This window comes from Ctenopharyngodon idella, chromosome 3 (genome assembly GCF_019924925.1).
Source record: "Ctenopharyngodon idella isolate HZGC_01 chromosome 3, HZGC01, whole genome shotgun sequence".
NCBI classification, from domain to species: domain Eukaryota; kingdom Metazoa; phylum Chordata; class Actinopteri; order Cypriniformes; family Xenocyprididae; genus Ctenopharyngodon; species Ctenopharyngodon idella.
In genome coordinates this window covers 24,633,267-24,651,676 of record NC_067222.1, presented here as the reverse complement: position 1 = coordinate 24,651,676, position 18,410 = coordinate 24,633,267, and the positions used below count along the sequence as shown (strand labels likewise).

At 36.4% G+C, this 18,410-nt stretch overlaps 2 protein-coding genes across 2 annotated transcripts; both read left to right on the top strand.

The window, feature by feature from the left end:
* The first annotated feature begins 2,090 nt into the window (after positions 1-2,090).
* LOC127509502 (heat shock 70 kDa protein-like) lies at positions 2,091-4,973 on the top strand. The gene is made up of 2 exons (XM_051888279.1): positions 2,091-2,259; positions 2,583-4,973. Exon 2 carries the CDS (start codon positions 2,615-2,617, stop codon positions 4,544-4,546), a length of 1,932 nt encoding a protein of 643 aa, XP_051744239.1. The 5' UTR covers positions 2,091-2,259; positions 2,583-2,614; the 3' UTR covers positions 4,547-4,973.
* Positions 4,974-6,116: 1,143 nt separating this feature from the next.
* On the top strand, positions 6,117-16,117 carry pitpnbl (phosphatidylinositol transfer protein, beta, like). Its single transcript, XM_051888138.1, has 11 exons — positions 6,117-6,267; positions 6,696-6,726; positions 6,977-7,122; positions 10,276-10,367; positions 10,536-10,543; positions 10,722-10,796; positions 11,266-11,349; positions 11,603-11,680; positions 14,590-14,697; positions 14,979-15,101; positions 15,229-16,117. Exons 1-11 carry the CDS (start codon positions 6,179-6,181, stop codon positions 15,274-15,276), a joined length of 882 nt encoding a protein of 293 aa, XP_051744098.1. The 5' UTR covers positions 6,117-6,178; the 3' UTR covers positions 15,277-16,117.
* The last annotated feature ends 2,293 nt before the right edge of the window (positions 16,118-18,410 follow it).

Genomic DNA, 18,410 nt, shown 5'->3' with positions numbered 1-18,410 from the left:
ACAGAAACTCAGAATATTATGTTCTCTGAACTTCATTAATTATATAAGTTGATTTGACAAAAGAAAAAATGTAGTGATAACAAATCATGAAAATAATTTTTTACAGTGTACTGTGTAACAAAAGACTTATCATGACAATAATCATGACTGATTATTATCATGATCTAAGCCATAGCATTATTTTTTTTTTATAATTATGGGACCATCTATGACATTTTCTTGAAATATTCAATAATATTATTGTGATTTAACCTAACTAGTTTCAATGAGTAAACTGATTTTTGCCTAACTTATACCTATGTAAGTGCACCATTGTTCATTTCTACAATTACATTGATAAACAGTTAATTATTTTTACCTTTATGGGATTTTTTTTTGTTGTATATATTATTATTTACAAATCAAAACTTTTGATCAGTCTGGAAAATGTGCAGCTTGCTGCTAATAATCACTGTTCATCTATGCTGTTTGCAAGCAGTATTTGTGCCTTAGTCTCATTATGACCAGAGATCCAGAAACATTGAGATAGTTTGAGAATGGTCAGAACAGTGCAACAGGAACTACATGCAACAAACATGCACAGCTGTTTTAAATCCTCTTGAGTAGAACCTTTATCCTCTTGGATTTTAGGAGGATTTTTTGCAGTTAAAAATGAATTGATTTGTTTTAACTCTGGTATGGTGCTGAGTTAAATCTTAATACATAAAATACAGCATCCCCATGGCAATAATAACCATCAGATCTTTTCTCCCTTTATTTGTATTCCAAAGATAAATGCTATTGTTTGTACAGAGACTGTATTTTTTACATTTTCAATCCCTCCCAAACCAACCTAGAACAAGACTGCCTTAGAGGATGTTAATTAAATAGTAATAGTACAAAATATAATGAAAATAAATATTAATATCAGTAATAAAAATTACATTTTAAAATTAAAATAATAATGATGCAATAGTTAAATAATGACAATGTAAAAAAGGGGGTGGGGGTAGCTGGATACCACATTCAAAGGTGTAAGGAAGTACATTTATGGCAGAGAAATATGATAATAAGGTTGCCAGACATAAGAAAATTTATGAGAACCTCTAATTGATTTCTTAAATCTTTTTCAAGTGAAAAAAAACATCAGATTTAATTAACAAACTGAACTGAAACGTTTGTATTCTTGATAAATACAGCCTTTAATAGTTACGTAAAAGTGTCTGACCTTACCCTGTTTTACTCCACCTGACCATGATTTCTTTTCTTTTTTTTTTTTCTTTTGGAAAAACATTTATCATATCATTTGCATTTGAAACGGGATAATGTCTTAGAAAATCTTTGCAAATTTAAAATGCAGTTGTCTCTAATATAAAGCCGGCTTTGGATGCAATTATAAGTCGTGAAATTACAAGTATTTTGTAATGGATAAATAATCACTCAAGTGTTTTCAGTTTTAAATAATGTTTTCCCTATATGTGACAAAAGAAACAATTGTCTCTCTTTCACTTTCATTTAGTGCCCTCTATTGACTACGGCTTAACATAACATTTAAGAATAAGATTACAATAATAAGAATTACAGTAATAAGATTACAAACTAGGTAAACAACAGTTCTCATGAAAAACATTATATAACAAAATTACGTTAAAATACGTCAGTAGTATATTTCACCGGGATTTATGGATGTCGCTCATTTCAGACATATCACTGAACATTTATTCTGGATGATAAGGATATATAAATTATACCTTGCTGGAAACTTGGCACTCGCCAAATGTCTTCATTAAAAAACAAAAAAAACAAAAAAAAAAACAACGTTTTTATTATACAATGTTATTATACTATACAAATCGTTGTAGTTGGATTGACTCCCAAAAATATATCCATACTAGGTTTTAGTTACAGTCAATGACTTAATGTTAATAAAATATAGCATAGTCGAATACTTATGTTTAAACAAGTTTTTTAATTACTAGAAACCTAGAAACTGAGCGAATGCTCCAGAAAGCGCATGAAGGTTCCTATAGGCTCCCATAGAAAACTATGGGCGGAACTGTCTGTGTTTCCCGCCTTTCATTGGTCAGCGCAGCACGAGCGTTCGAGAACTGTTTAGAACATGTGAGTGTGCGGCGGTTCCTGCATATAAACAGCAGCGCAGCTTGAAGCATCAGTATTTCTACAGAACTTACTTCACTTACGACGAAAAGAAAGAAATTGACGACAGCTTTCGAATCTGTTGAAGAAGCTACAGTACTTCCACTACTACAGCATTTTACAGTAAGCATACTTTTATTATTCTTGTTTCGTTTTTATTTCACTCACTATTAATTGTGTGTCTGCTACTTCGTCTCAAAGATCAATTAAATCTCTTTCCAGTACCAATATTGGTACGCATAACTCTCTGTAAACTTAATTAACAGTAATTAACGTTATTATAAAATAATTTACAGTTTTTATTTACATGTATAGATATTTGTTTATTAAGTCTAGACGTTCCTGTTTCATATTACTGTTAATTTATTTTGCCTGCTGCTTTTTTGTACAATTTCTAAATGTTTTATTTAATAATAAACATTTATGTGGTTTGTGTTTTCTTATAGTAATCTGTTAACTACCAGCGGGGTAAACAAAGATGTCATCTGCAAAAGGAGTTGCTGTTGGGATTGATCTGGGCACCACCTACTCCTGTGTGGGGGTGTTTCAGCATGGAAAGGTGGAGATCATCGCCAATGACCAGGGGAACAGAACAACACCCAGCTATGTTGCCTTCACAGACACAGAGAGGCTCATTGGAGATGCAGCTAAAAACCAGGTGGCCATGAACCCCAACAACACTGTGTTTGATGCTAAGAGGCTGATTGGCAGGAGGTTTGATGACCCAGTTGTGCAGTCTGACATGAAGCACTGGTCCTTCAAAGTGGTCAGTGATGGAGGAAAACCAAAGGTTGAAGTCGAATACAAAGGAGAAAACAAGACATTTTATCCTGAAGAAATTTCCTCTATGGTCCTGGTGAAGATGAAGGAGATCGCTGAAGCTTATCTGGGGCAGAAGGTGACAAATGCAGTTATCACAGTTCCTGCCTATTTCAATGACTCCCAGAGGCAAGCCACTAAAGACGCCGGAGTAATCGCCGGGCTCAATGTCCTCAGAATCATCAACGAGCCCACAGCTGCAGCCATCGCCTACGGCCTTGACAAAGGCAAAGCAGCAGAACGCAACGTCCTGATCTTTGACCTGGGTGGAGGCACCTTTGACGTGTCCATCCTGACCATTGAAGATGGCATCTTTGAGGTGAAGGCCACAGCCGGAGACACTCATCTGGGTGGCGAGGACTTTGACAACCGCATGGTGAATCACTTTGTAGAAGAATTCAAGAGGAAGCACAAGAAGGACATCAGTCAGAACAAGAGGGCACTGAGGAGGCTGCGTACAGCGTGTGAGCGAGCCAAGAGAACCCTCTCCTCCAGCTCTCAGGCCAGCCTTGAGATCGACTCGCTGTACGAGGGCATCGACTTCTACACGTCCATCACCAGAGCGCGCTTTGAAGAGATGTGCTCAGACCTCTTCAGGGGAACACTTGAGCCTGTGGAGAAAGCCCTGAGAGACGCCAAGATGGACAAGTCTCAGATCCATGACATCGTTCTGGTTGGTGGATCAACAAGAATCCCAAAGATCCAGAAGCTTCTGCAGGATTTCTTCAACGGCAGGGACTTGAACAAGAGCATCAACCCAGATGAGGCAGTGGCTTATGGTGCAGCGGTGCAAGCCGCCATCCTCATGGGTGACACATCTGAAAATGTCCAGGACCTGCTGCTGCTGGATGTGGCTCCTCTGTCCCTGGGTATTGAAACCGCAGGTGGAGTCATGACGGCCCTCATCAAACGCAACACCACCATCCCCACCAAACAGACCCAGACCTTCACCACCTACTCTGACAACCAGCCCGGTGTCCTGATCCAGGTGTATGAGGGAGAGAGGGCCATGACAAAAGACAACAACCTGCTGGGTAAATTCGAGCTCACAGGAATTCCACCTGCACCACGTGGAGTCCCGCAGATTGAAGTGACCTTTGACATCGACGCCAACGGAATCCTAAATGTGTCCGCGGTGGACAAAAGCACTGGAAAAGAGAACAAGATCACCATCACCAATGACAAGGGCAGACTGAGCAAAGAGGAGATTGAGAGAATGGTGCAGGAAGCAGATAAGTACAAAGCTGAAGATGATCTGCAAAGAGAGAAGATTGCTGCCAAAAACTCCCTGGAGTCTTACGCCTTCAATGTGAAGAGCAGTGTGGAAGATGAGAACCTGAAAGGCAAGATCAGCGAGGATGACAAGAAGAAAGTCATAGAGAAATGTAACGACGCCATCCGCTGGCTAGAGAACAACCAGCTGGCTGAAAAGGAGGAGTATGAACATCAGCTGAAGGAGCTGGAGAAAGTCTGCAACCCAATCATCACTAAGCTTTATCAGGGAGGGATGCCAACAGGAAGCTGTGGGGCTCAGACACGTGCCAGCTCAGGGGCCGGTCCTCAGGGGCCCACTATTGAAGAGGTGGATTAGGTGTGAGATGGGCAATGTGAATTGCTCAAGTTCCTTTGTAATTCCATTTACATCATTTTTGGACCATTTATTTGGACGTTGTTGTGAAGCACTACTGTATGTACTGTATGCTGCATTTATGATGTTTTTTTTAGTAAATATTTTTGAGTGCCATATATTGTTGAATATGTAACAATTTTGCCAGTATTTCATTTCAATGATTGTAGAAAAGTACATGTTAATGTATAAGAATGCTAACTTTATTTAATGTCTCGTCTGCATGTTAAGAAATGAATAGAAACTTTAAGTGTTCAACATTCTGACTGTTGAAATGTGTTTATTCCAGCATTAATGTTGTGCCATATTCCATATGAAACAGTTCATTGAGACTGTTAAACCTTATTTCCAAACATGTTCAATAAACTATTGAAAATGTAAAGAATTGTTACAGGTGGACTGTTTTTTTGTTTCTTACTTAAAGTTCTTAAATATAAATACATGGCTAAAATTGATTGACTCTAAACATTTGATATATAGTAGGCCTATGCTAACTTTATTTCCAATAATATCAGTGATATCATATATAGTTACTATAATATCATATAGTTTCTCAACAGTGAAATACATAAAGGCTTTTTATAATGGTTACATTTTACAATAAGGTAGTCATTTTGATAACATTAGTTCATGTATTAACTAACATGAACTAACAGTGAACAATATATTTTTAGGAAATGTGTTAATATTTGTTGTTATTTAATACAGTTGTTCATATTAGTTCACATAGCATTAACTAATGTTAACAAATACAACTTTTGATGGTAAACATGTATTAGCAAATACTGAAATCAATATTAATATTAATATTTATAAATGCTGTAGAAGTCTTGTTCATTCTTAGTTAATGTTAACTATAGTGAACTGATGTTAACAAATGAAACCTTATTGTAAAGTGTTACCTATATAATTAATAGCTTACAGAACAAAGATAAAAGAAATAATATTGATGCCAAAGTGTAGTTATAAAAAAAAAAAAAAAAGCAAATTAACTGAATTATAATAAGTAGCTTGTCATTTCAAACCTGTATGACTTTCTCATATGGAACATTTTCAGAAATGTCTTTGATAATTTTTCTTTTTTTATTTCTTTTTCATACAATGAATGAAAGTCAGTGATCACCAAAACCTATATATTTGATATGTTTGAAATGAAATGAGGATAAGTAAGCCTACATGAACAGCAATTTCATTTTTAGGTGAAATATTCATTACTAATCATCATTAGACATTAATTTTTCATTGTACACAACAAAGTTAAATAAATTAGAAATTAAATGATGAAAAAGATGCATAATGTGTAACATTAATATCGTATTAAGGCTGTTCTACACCTTGGTTTGTGTCTATGATAACAGTTTAAGCCATTCTGGTAAAATGTTGGCTGTTCTTTTTTGACCGTTTTCACATGGTCATGTTTGTAAACCATCTTAAACCATTGTACATTTATTTGTACAGTTTTGCTTAGAAAAAAAGAAAAAAAAAGAAAGATAGAAAGAAAAATACTGATAGGGAGAGACTATCCCACGAAATTACCTTCCCATCATGGTCTCTGTCCTCAGACCCTGAGCGTCCTCTTCACGCCCCTCTCCACTGATGACGCGCGCGGCTCATTTCCGGCGACCGCAATCTGTTGTTGAATGTACCGTTCTGTCCAGATTCGGGATGGTACTCGTCAAGCAATAGTGAGTGGTTTTTACAGTATACATTATCTAGGTTCAGTTGCGTTATATCGTACATCACGCGCCTGTCGTTTTTTAAGCATATTCCCATATGGCATAATGAATAGTGCATTTTAAGCCCGTGATTTGGATGTGCTGGTCGGCGCTAGCCGCTTAGCCTGCCTGATACAGCATTATAGTGTGTTTTATGGACCGCGTCCCCACCAGCGCCGCTATTCATAAACACATGATAGGATGGGCATTTAAGAAGAGTAGTATTTTGAGTTCAGACTCCGCGGGTTGATAAAACGCTGGTTTATCGTACAATAATGCAGGGCCAGCTAACGACACGCCCGTTATACAATCGCTCCGCGATTGATATGAGATAATAAATAATGAGATAATAAATAATTCTTAGCTTTTTTAAATCCTCTATTCAATTCTGTTTTCAGCCAGGTGCTGTTGCCATGTTCAGTAGAAGAGGTAAGAGAAAGAGTCATTGCTATTAAAATAACCGGCTGCTCTGTCTTCTGTGATCAGTGGGAATCTGTGCTTCTGTTATTGCTCAAGCAAATATTTAGACAGCTCCCTTCACTTTGATGGAGTCAGCAGCACCTCTTCTACATTACATTGTTTGTCTCTATTGTGCGGTGAACAGTTGGCATTAGTTATTTATGTAATACCCCTAACACCCCCCCCCCCCCCCCCTTCCCCCCCCTCCCCCCCCTCTCAGTACCAGGTTGGCCAACTGTACTCAGTTGCAGAGGCCAGTAAGAACAACACAGGCGGAGGAGAAGGGATCGAGGTCCTCCGAAATGAACCTTACGAGAAGGACGGCGAGAAAGGCCAGTACACCCACAAGATCTACCACATACACAGGTGAGAGCATGTGTAAAGGCTTTGATCGTGGTTTCACCTTATCAGTAAGATAAGACTGTGATACCAGAATTGTTTTAGCAGTTACATTTACTATACTAGTTTTATGTAGTGAAATTATACACTACAGTTCAAAAAATTGTGGTCTTTCATTTTTAAATGAAAGAAATTAATGCTTTTATTCAGCAAGGATGCGTTAAATTGATCAAAAGTGACAGTGAAGACTTTTACATTGTTACAAGAAATTCTGTTTAAAGTAAATGAACTTTCTATCAATGTTCAATCAATCAATGTTTAAAGAGCACGTTTAAACACAACCGAGGTTGCTTTCCAATAAATAAAAGAATCACAATGAATTAAAAGGAAACAAGATGGAGAAATATAAACAAAATGAACAAACAATATACAAGAGAGACCCAAAATAACATACTGAAAGCTGCAGTCGGTAACTTTTTCTTGGTTAAAAATGATCCAAAATCAAATTTTGAGCAAGTACATAACCAGCCAGTGTTCAAAACTATCTCCTTACCTTAGCCCGATTCTCAACGGTAAGCTTGTAATAATGTTTTAAAATAAAATCGGTACTGGTGGGTTTCCGCAGGAAATTTGGGCATGCCGCCGTTCGTCTTTGCGTCATTACGTCACGTCTGTTTACATGAAGGAGTACCAGCTAGTAGGCTATAACGCATGTGAGGATGCTGCTGGTAGCGAATCATTTATAGCCTTTTCTCACAGCAGCTGCAATAATTAAACTTATCATTTTGATGGCGGATTGTAATCCAGAAAGGTCCAAATGACAATCATCAGTGACAACTGGAGATTCACCCGTAGTCAAAAGCAAAAGACTACGGACTGTGGAATGGCTACAGAAATTGAAATCTACAGGTAATGCTAATACACACTAAATACACATAGTCACGCAATGCTTATGTTGTTAACATTAACAATTTGAGAACAAAGTATAATAATAATTTGAACGGTTTGACGTGATCCAAAATAAGCGATCGTTAGATTTAATCACCATTGGCAATGCGATTTATTGTAATGCTGTTTTCTCAGTTGGTCAGAACAAAAGTAGCAGACATGTTACTTACTTGTTCAAATGACATTTTCTGGTGAAAATTCTTATTTTGGTCATATTTCCAAGACTACAATCTGTGATTCCGAAGTACAGTATCCACACCGATGTGGTGACTGACAGCAAACATTAGATTCATCTGCGCTGAGAAGTCGTGCCGATGCACAACCCACGTAAAGATGATAATTCCACAAATAACTGCAATTGCAGGTTTTAAACAGAGATGGCGACAAAGAGGCAAAACTTGCGGACTGCAGCTTTAAGGAATGTTAAAAGCCTGGAAGAATAAACATGTCTTAAGATAGGATTTAAAAGCAGTGATAGATGGGGCACGCTTAATGTAAAGAAGAAGGCTATGCCAAAGTTTTGGTCCAGCAGTAGCGAAACTGTGATCACCACAATTTTTAAGTTTAACTCTATGGACAGTGAGTAGGCCAAGGGCACAAGATTCTAGAAAGGGTATCCACCTTATTTTTTCAAGTAAGAGTGGGCGTGGCTATATGTAAATTGAATGTGTCTGGCTTCTGGTGTCATTCGCTTCCAGTTATTTTTAGCTGTACAAAACAGCTTGTTATGCTGCTTGATATTGCAAACTGCTATTTCTTACCATATTGTTTTAATGTATTGTCTTAATTATAAACACGCTGGTTTGTAGCGCAAACAGTTTTACAGTTTACTTCACTTTGATATTCTTCTCGTTATTTCCCTATAGCGGCTAATAAACCAGAAGTCTCACACATTCACAGAAAACGCCTTACTTCCACGTTGAGAAATAAGGTGGATATGGGAGTAATAAATCAGTTAAGTATTAAGGTGCCAGGTTATTGAGGGCTTTGTAGACAAATAATAAGAATTTGAAGTCAATCCTATACATGACAGGGAGCCAGAGCAAGGATTCATTAAAAAATCCTGAAAAGAAAATCATGGTTTCCACAGGAATATTAAGCAGAACAACTGTTTTCAACATTGATAATAATAGGAAAGGTTTTTTGAGCAGCGTATCATCATATTAGAATGATTTCTGAAGGATCATGTGACACTGAAGACTGGAGTAATGATGCTGAAGAGTCAGCCCAGAATAGATTACATTTTAAAATATAATTAAATAGAAAACAGTTATTTTAAATTGGCATATTTCGCAATATTACTGTTTTTCAAATAAATGCAGGTTTGGTGACATGGTAAGCATAAGAGGCTTCTTTTAAAAACATTGAAAATTCTTACAGGAAACTTTAGAACAGTAGTGTACATGGGAGGTCGGGGCTAGTTGTCACACTTTTGACTTTCTGTCTTGGCAAAAACAACAACAACAACAACATTTGGATATTGCCTAGGGAAAAAATAGGCCGTTTTAAACTAAAAACAGTTTGTTTGACTCAGTGGGTGTTTACACAACACCGTTTTCAACTAAAAACAGAAAACATTTTATGCTTTTTGGCCATTCATTTACACAACTACAAGTGTTTTTTGGGGGCCTGAAAACTGAAAAAGAATTTAAAAATGTTTCAAAAGATTTTGAAAACCATACTGTTATCGTCTCAGTGTAAACTACAAAAATGTGCATGCATATAACGTGTTCAGCCGACGGGCGCATAGTGTTTCTTTACAAAGTGACATCGCCAACTACTGGCCTGGCAGCATAATACAGCGTTTTTAGTATTTTTCACGGGTCCGTGTGAACGGGGATCTTTTTGAAAACGTTGTTGTCTGTATGCAAAACTTTTGAAAAACACAAAGAATTTATTTTTTTAGTACATTGTTGGGTAAACATACGCTCTGTAACAGGACTTATAATAATAATAACTTATAATACAATTTATAAAATTATTTCATAAAATCTGTCCACATTAAAATCTACCTTCTTTAAATAGTTGAACCTGGTCTCAATGTCTTGAACTGGTTCGCTTGTTTATCAAACAAAAATATCATGTTTAAAGGATAAATTCCACAAAAATATTCCAACATAAAAAAAACACTGCTAGAGAAAACAAGCATTTGTGTAATTGGTCTTCTGAATCTTATAATTGATATGCATTTAGTCTCCCCTAATATTTTGAATATTAATTTGTCTTTTACAGCAAGGTTCCTGGTTTTATTCAGATGTTTGCCCCTGAAGGAGCCCTGGTTTTTCATGAGAAAGCCTGGAACGCCTACCCATACTGTCGCACTAGTTAGTAAACACTAATTGCTTTGTGCATGTGATAATAAGTGATGGGATTGTATGATTCAATCCTTTTTTGCCTTTTCATTTAATGCATTGAGAAAAAAATGACTGATCTATACAAAAAAATCTGTTGTTTTCTTTCCCACAACTGCATCGATTATGGAAAACCTGCAGTTGTTACAGTAAGTGTATTTTTCAAATCATCATGCTCTGAGATCATTTTAGATCGCTCACAGGTCATTATTGCTGAATCAGAGTTTAGTCAGCATGTCTCACTGTTGTCTATAATGGTCTAAACACTGTGTATGAAATAAAAATGGATTCCATTTGTGATGCTCTCTTGTGCTTTTTGCTTTTCAGAATGAGTACATGAAAGATGATTTCTTCATTAAGATTGAAACCTGGCATAAACCAGACATAGGAACAACTGAGAATGTGAGTGTTAGTCCATAGTTCATCAGTGCCTTTTCGTGATGCCCAAAAACTCTGCTACAGGTGGAGTTTTTCAACCAGAGCATCTTCCACTAGTTTATTGGTCTGGGTGCAACGCCAATGTAATCAGTTAAAAATATTAATAAAAAGCTGTTGTTGGTTAATTAAGATGGATGGTTAATGGATGAACTTATGCCTCAATCAGATTTGTTTATTAAATAATGTGAATTTTGATAAGACTTTCTGGTGTAATGGGCGTCACCCTCTTAATTACTTTTAGCCACTGTCTCTATGGTTACAGGCATTATTCATGGCTAATGCAAGAATAGAAAAGGGGCTTGACTTCAGTTATTCGTTTATACAAATGTTATTTGATCCTGTTGTACAAAAAGGGCAGTTTGAAAGTCTCATTTGTAAGTAAATCCCACTGAAACTGTTTTCATTCTAATGTTTCAATTTTCCTCTTATGCAGCCTCATGGTCTTCCTCCTGAGGAATGGGAGGACATTGAGATTGTGCCGATCGATATAGCTGATCGCTCTCAGGTGGATGATGTGGTGAGTTGAATTAGAAAAATTCATTTCTGTCTTTGTGTGAAATTGTCTAGCATTTGTATTATATACTTATATACAGTGTTAAACTTTTTCTTCCTCATGTTGCGCTTAAAATCCTGCAGATTAAACTCAAATCTACACCTTATTAGCACAGAATCATCTGTTGATCCGCTATTTTGCTTTAATATTTCTCTTCTTCCTTCCTCATACACTCCCATTGCATCATCCGTCCATCATGGTTTCTTTCATCTCTCAGGACTATAAACCAGAAGAGGACCCCGCCATCTACCACTCGGAGAAAACTGGGAGAGGACCTCTGGGACCTGAATGGAAGGTACACAAACATGCATATCTCACACACAAACACACACACAAATATCTATATCTATCTATCTATCTATCTATCATATATATATATATATATATATATAATTAATTATATCTGTGTGTGTGTGTAAGTGTATTTTTGAAATCCGGCTCTGTTCACACAATGCTACTCCACATGAACTGTTATCATTTACATGCATGGAGTCCGTCTCAGACTCCATCACTGGGTTGCTTATAGATCAGATTTGTAAGGTAAACCATTTATAAACCTACGCCAACACAGGAGAATACATCAATATGTTTCTATATATGCAAACTCTTCGTCACGATTTCAAAATAAAAGTTTAAACCCTAGCTCTGAGTTTGCGATGTTTCGATGTTCACATATTCTTGTTCAAGAAATTAGTGGCTGTAGCATTTCTATCATAAAAAAGTGGCCACATATTAAAGATTATGTAAACATTTGAATTAAATGTTGTTTGGCCAATGTTAAACAAGGATTTGATCTGCTGTAGAGTGAAACAACACCAGGCCGTTGGTGGCCTCTGCAGGCATTAGTTATTAAACATAATGTACATACGATTTACGTAAGATGACGTTTATATTATGTATATTATATTTTAACAGAGTTGTTCTATAAAACCATATGATTACTTGCTTTTGATATTTTATTTGAGCCAAATATTATTGCCTTTTTGTTATTATATATATATATATATATATATTTTAAGTCACCTTTAAGGCTTAGATCTTTGCCTAGGTTTATTTTTATTACTACAAAAAATCTGATACTCGATTAATCGTCAAAATAATCGACTGATTACTCGAGTACCAAAATAATCGTTAGTGACAGCTGCATACATACATACATACACACAGTGTATGTCAGTCACATTGGTGAAATTTCATGGGAAAAGAAAAAGCGTAGCGATGTATGAAGCACAGCTCGCACAGAAGTCACTTTAAACCCAAGCAGCTTATTGTTAGTCAATGTGGTAAATGTTAAATTGCTGAACGTCAGTGTGGGGAAATCTTTCCCCCACACGCAAAATTCCTGATCGCGTGGATTTATATTGAAATGGCTGGATTTCATCCTTGAAATTTCGAAACTCAAACGTTTGGAAGCAACTCATAAACTTGAGACTCAGCTCTACTGATTTCAGTAGATTTTTTTTTTCTTATTATTTTTTATAGTGATATATTTTATTCAGGGTGTCTGCGGGGTTGTAAAAGGTAGTAAATGAAATTAGCCAAATTTAAGGGCATTAAAAAGTATTAAAAAGTAATAAACGTCATCTGACGAGGTATTACATTTTCGAGCCCAATTTTTTTTTTTTTAGATAAATTTTCAATTTGTGTTAAGTGCAGGCCTTTCTTCTAAAATTTGCGTAGATTTATTTATATGTTGAGAGTAGGACCTGAGCGATATCATGTGAGGTGGTGTTCGTTCGCGCGCACGCTGAAACAAACTGGGTACCCGGCTGGCTTGCTGCCAAACATGTACGTGAGCTCGCTTCCGTTCAGTAATTAAAACATGGGGAAATGCAAGTTTTCGGACCTCTGGCTGGAGGACTCAAGATTTAAAGACTGGCTTAGGCCAGTAGTTGGCAACAGCCGCGAGGCTTATTGCCACGTCTGCAAGAAGACGATTAATATAACCTGGCAAACCACTGCCAGCAGTAGTCCTAGCAGTATCGTCAACAGGTGCGTGACAGACGTCAGACAGCAGACGCTATGCCCCATCACCACCGCTACATTGCGAGCTGAGGTGCTGTGGTGTTTAGACCTAGCAACTAAACACCACTCTTTCGTTAGTTGCGTAAGTTAGTTTGATTGTTATATCCAGCATTTCAAAGGGGGATTTACGTTGTAGCCTAAAGTGGAGGTTGTATAGGGAAGTGTGATTGCAGAGAACCGATTGGTGTATGGCACATAGTTAACGAGATATTCTGCACTTTATTAATAAGGCACTTTATTCTACTAAGGGCCAAATGAGTAGACATGCCAATGGCTGGTCAACATAGGCCCAATGTTACAGGCAGTGAAATCTGTCACATACTTATATAATTACAGTGTAAAGTTGTACTTTATTTTTATCTGGTTGCTTCCTCTTTTTATTTTTCAAGGCCCAAATTGAACCACTTGGAAATTTGGTTCAAATTTTGATGCGTAGCTGTTCATTCAAATGTCCAACATTGTTATGCAATTGTTACTTTTTGACATTGATTAAAAACTATGGACAAAGGCCCATTGTGACATCTTGATTAATCCCTCTGCTTTACTTAAATGTATCAGCTTAATTTATTTTAATAACACCTGTGCTTACTTCACGGCCACCTCTTTTTTAGATTGCTCACACATCAGACTTACTGACTAATGATCTATGAAGAAGATGTCTCCTTCCTCTTCTGTCTTTATTTCTATTCTTATATCTGTGGGCAGTTTTTGAGTCCAGTGTTGATGTTAAGTTATAATGACCTCGTTACATTGTGATGCAATATGTTATTCCATTTGGAAAGATATTTCATTTACGCCACTACAGTTGCAGCTTGAAGTCGCGCTGGTATTAAAAAATATTTTGAAGGTATTAAAAAAGGTAGTAAAATGTATTAAATTCAACTTAAGAAGTTCAGTATATACCCTGTTATTACTATTTTATTTTTATTGATACACAGTCTTAATTGTTTTATTGATAGTTTATTTGAAATCACAATTTTTCTCACCTTGTCTGCCATCTTGGATTTATTTATTTTTTTTACATTTAACAAATGTTGCCTCTGTCATTGATATTTACATTCACAGTCTTTTATGCTCAGGTTCTATTTACACTAATTTAAATGCCACATTTTATTGTACTAAAAAGAGTGATTTTTCTACAGTACCTGTTCCTCATGCATCCATCTCTGTCTCTTGCAGAAAGAGCTTCATAATGGTAACTGTCCCTATATGACTGCGTATAAGCTGGTGACAGTTCATTTTCGCTGGTGGGGTCTGCAGGGACGTGTGGAGAACTTCATTCATAAGGTGATCCATCAGCACTGCTATATGGTTCCTCTTCACCAACACAAAATGGGCTCAACTTACTCTTATGCTGTATTAAAAAAATATTCCTCGCCTTTATCTTTCTGGCGTCTGTGTACTACTAACATTTGTACTTCACAATTCTGGAATGCTGCAAAGTAAATGTAAATATATTCTGGTTTGATATATTTCATTACATGAAGATTAGACCACTGCTGTCAGTTGTTGATAAGTCTTTGTTGTACTTTCAGTAACATCAACCTCATCTCTCTCTGTCTGAGTAGCAGGAGAAAAGGCTCTTCACTAATTTCCACCGGCAGCTCTTTTGTTGGCTGGACCGCTGGGTGGACCTTAGTATGGATGACATTCGTAGGATGGAGGAAGAGACACAGAGGGAGCTGGACCAGGTATGTGTTTCTGTAGAAACAACGCAACGCAGTTCTGCCCACAAAAAACCTTACCGACCCCAAACTTTTTGAATGGTAGTGTTCTTCCATGTGTCATTATTATTAAAAATCTGTTTTTATTTTTCAGATGCGTAGCCAAGGTTCTGTGCGAGGGATGAAAGCAGGCGAGGACTAAGGAGCATCAAAAGAATAGAAGAAACAAAATAGGGGCTACTTTTTATTTTACCTCCTTCAGTCCTCATGGCCAATCACAACGTGCCACATCATGAAGCCCTTCCGAACAGGAAACTCATCCCTTACCCAGGACATGTCCATTACCATGAGTGTGAATGCTTTTGTGCGAATGAGCAGAGTATGCATGTGTATCAGTGGTTTGTGCAGTCTGACTTTAAACCTCATCATTTGCTGCCAAATTTTTTTGGATTCACTTAAGGTATGTTAAGTGATGCCGGCATTTCTTTTTATAATTAAGTATTATAACTGTTTAATGGTTTTTGGTTCATTTTGCAACCATCAGCTTTTTACTGAGTGCGCCAGTGGAGTAACGAATCCCAAACCCGTTTCGCAGAGAGACTGGGGAAACATTTCACTACATGTATTTTGACCATAAATAAATGACTAAGTAATTTACTTCTTAATTCTGTTAAATTTGTCATGTTGTTCAGGAATTCTTGTGGGAACTTGTATATGCCTCAAGAGGTAGGATCATTGGTGTCGGATTAAAGAAACTGAGATTAAAGGAAAACGGCTCGAAGCATAACGGTTTTCTTGTTTAGTTATGGTGGTCTTTTGGTTCGGTTCGGTTCTGCACTGATTGCAGTGTGGATGTCGAGAGCATTGAACTAATACGGTTTCATTTTTAAACTGAGTGTAAGAGCCTTGAAACCCCTCCCACATTTGGCTGACATGCTACAGGCCACGCCCCTCTGTTCAGGTGGGGATGGTCTGAATTTTTGGAAAATGAAGTTCAATTTACAATACTGAAACAATAAATAAAAGAAAACATTGACTACCAAGAGCTGCTTGGTTCTTTTGCACTGTTATTTTTAGTTTATGTAAAGGTTCCTTTTAAATCACAAGCTATGTTTTATATATTTCTCTGTATTCAAAGTAACAAGATTCATGTAACAGGCACAATTAATATCTTAATTGAAATGAATTTTGTTTTATTATGCCTCTGTTTTTCTAGTACACTTTCCTGTTATTTTAATAATGTATATGACCTCGTTTCCTGCTCAGTGATTAACAGCGTCCTCTTGAGGTAGAGTTTTGTACTGACGTCTTTCAGGTCCTCGTGTAGTTCGTATCTATTTTCCTGTTTAACATGGAATTGTGTGAGTGAGGGAATAGTTGTATGAATTTCTTTCTTCAGTTCACATTCTTCAAAATATATTATTTTATGTTCAGCAGAAGAAAAATTCATACAGGTTTGGAACAACTTGAGGGTGAGTGAATGATTTTCTTTTTTGGGTGAACTGTCCCTTTAAGTCACATTCGATTGATTAGTTTGCTCGTGAACCCATCATTAAATGTAAATATCTCTTTGTCAGTATGGTCACACAGCACAGTAAAGGTGAGCTTGTTGATTAATTCTTTAATGTTAATTGGTTTGATGGAATTTATAATAAAAATGTGGGAAAAAAGTAAGCTAGTTGATTGACAAACTAGGTCAATACTCGCTGAGCTTAATGCGAGGGATGAAAGTAGGAGAGGACTAGGAAGAGACAAAAGAATAAATAAAATATGGGTTAATAACAGATTTATCATAATGTAATAATGTTTTTTAATAGATGATTTTATGTAATGCTATCAAGGAAATCGTATTTTTTTTTATGTCAAAGTGTCTCTTGGCTGGCTAAAAAAAGGTCAGAAAACAGACAAAGCAGTTTGTTAAAGTTTTAGATAGATGGCAATCGCAAACCTGTGATTGTCCTGGTAAAACTACACAGCATGGTTTGGTAAAATTGGTAGAAAATTTGGTAGTAATCAGTAGTGAGAGAATTTGTCATCTGATGCATTTTAATGCTGTAAGAATGGCAAGATCAAAGTAGAGAGGTATTTTAGGGGGAAAAAAACTTAATTCATCCGATTGTGACTCTCAAAGTCTCTCCGCACATGCCATGAGTTCAACAGGTCAAGAGACTTAGCAGAACAGCAAACCTGTTATATCATCAAGATTTTAAGCATTTTAAGAAAGGAAAGCATCCTGCTTAAAATACCTAAATACTAGATTAAATGCAGACAAAAGTGGAAGACAGAAGGAGAGTGTGATGGATAAGTGAGGGATTATGTAGCATCAGAGAAAAGAAAATGCCTATATAGTGGGATTAAATAATAAAAATAAATCATTAAAAAAAAAACAGGTCAGCATTACATAATTTATCTTCATGGATTCCCCCGAGACATGCTCTGACTACATGTCTATCATTTCCTCTGCTTCAGCCATGTAGGGCAACCCATAACATTCGTCATCATTTTAGTCTTATAATGTATTTGATATGTCATCTATGTAGTGACTTACTCCGAAATCATACATGTTAGTTTTACATCCTGGTGTTTTTTTTTTTAAAGATAATATCTTGGACTTTTCAGTGATAAAAATGTTTGGGCTTTGGCCATGATATCTTCCTTTACTTGGTTTGCTAGGAAATATTAATAAGGGTGAAAATCTTTCAAAAATGTAGTTTCTATGCCAAATATAACATTATAAAGAGTAATATGTAATAATAAATGTAATATTTGTATTTATAGTCCTTTAATATGGTTTTGAAAAACAAAAGTTTGTCCATGTGGCTATATTTGACACAATAGCATGACGGTTTCTAATGCAATGCTGTCTGAGGGCTCAAAGGTCATGCACATTCAACTGAGGTGTCCTACCTTGCCCTATACAGACTGAGATTTTGCTGGATTCCCTGAATTATTTTACAATATTATGTATGGTAGATGGAGAAAAACAAATTCTTTGCAATCTTGAATTGAGAAATGTTATTTTTGAATTATTTGACAATTCTCTCATGACATTTGGCACAAAGTGGTGAGCCATGACCCATCTTTTCTTGCAAAGACTGAGAAGCTCTTTTACACCCAAACACGATACCCTCACCTATTACCAATTCACCTGCTTATTGTGGACTGTTTTAAAACAGTGTAACTTGGATATTATATAATCTTTTCACTTTTATTTTGCCTCTGTCCCAACTTTTTTGGAGTGTGTTGCAGCCATCAAAATTAAAATTTGTTTATATTCACAAAATACAATTATGTTGGTCAGTGAAAACAATGGAAATCTTTTCTTTGTACTTTTGT

Bases quoted from the DNA above. Each gene is read 5' to 3' on its own strand.
- pitpnbl (XM_051888138.1), top strand. From the start codon at position 6,179: ATGACGCGCGCGGCTCATTTCCGGCGACCGCAATCTGTTGTTGAATGT. The intron at 6,727-6,976 runs GTAAGAGAAAGA...CCCCCCTCTCAG, and splicing joins TGCCATGTTCAGTAGAAGAG to TACCAGGTTGGCCAACTGTA. The intron at 15,102-15,228 runs GTATGTGTTTCT...TTTATTTTTCAG, and splicing joins CACAGAGGGAGCTGGACCAG to ATGCGTAGCCAAGGTTCTGT.
- LOC127509502 (XM_051888279.1), top strand. From the start codon at position 2,615: ATGTCATCTGCAAAAGGAGTTGCTGTTGGGATTGATCTGGGCACCACC.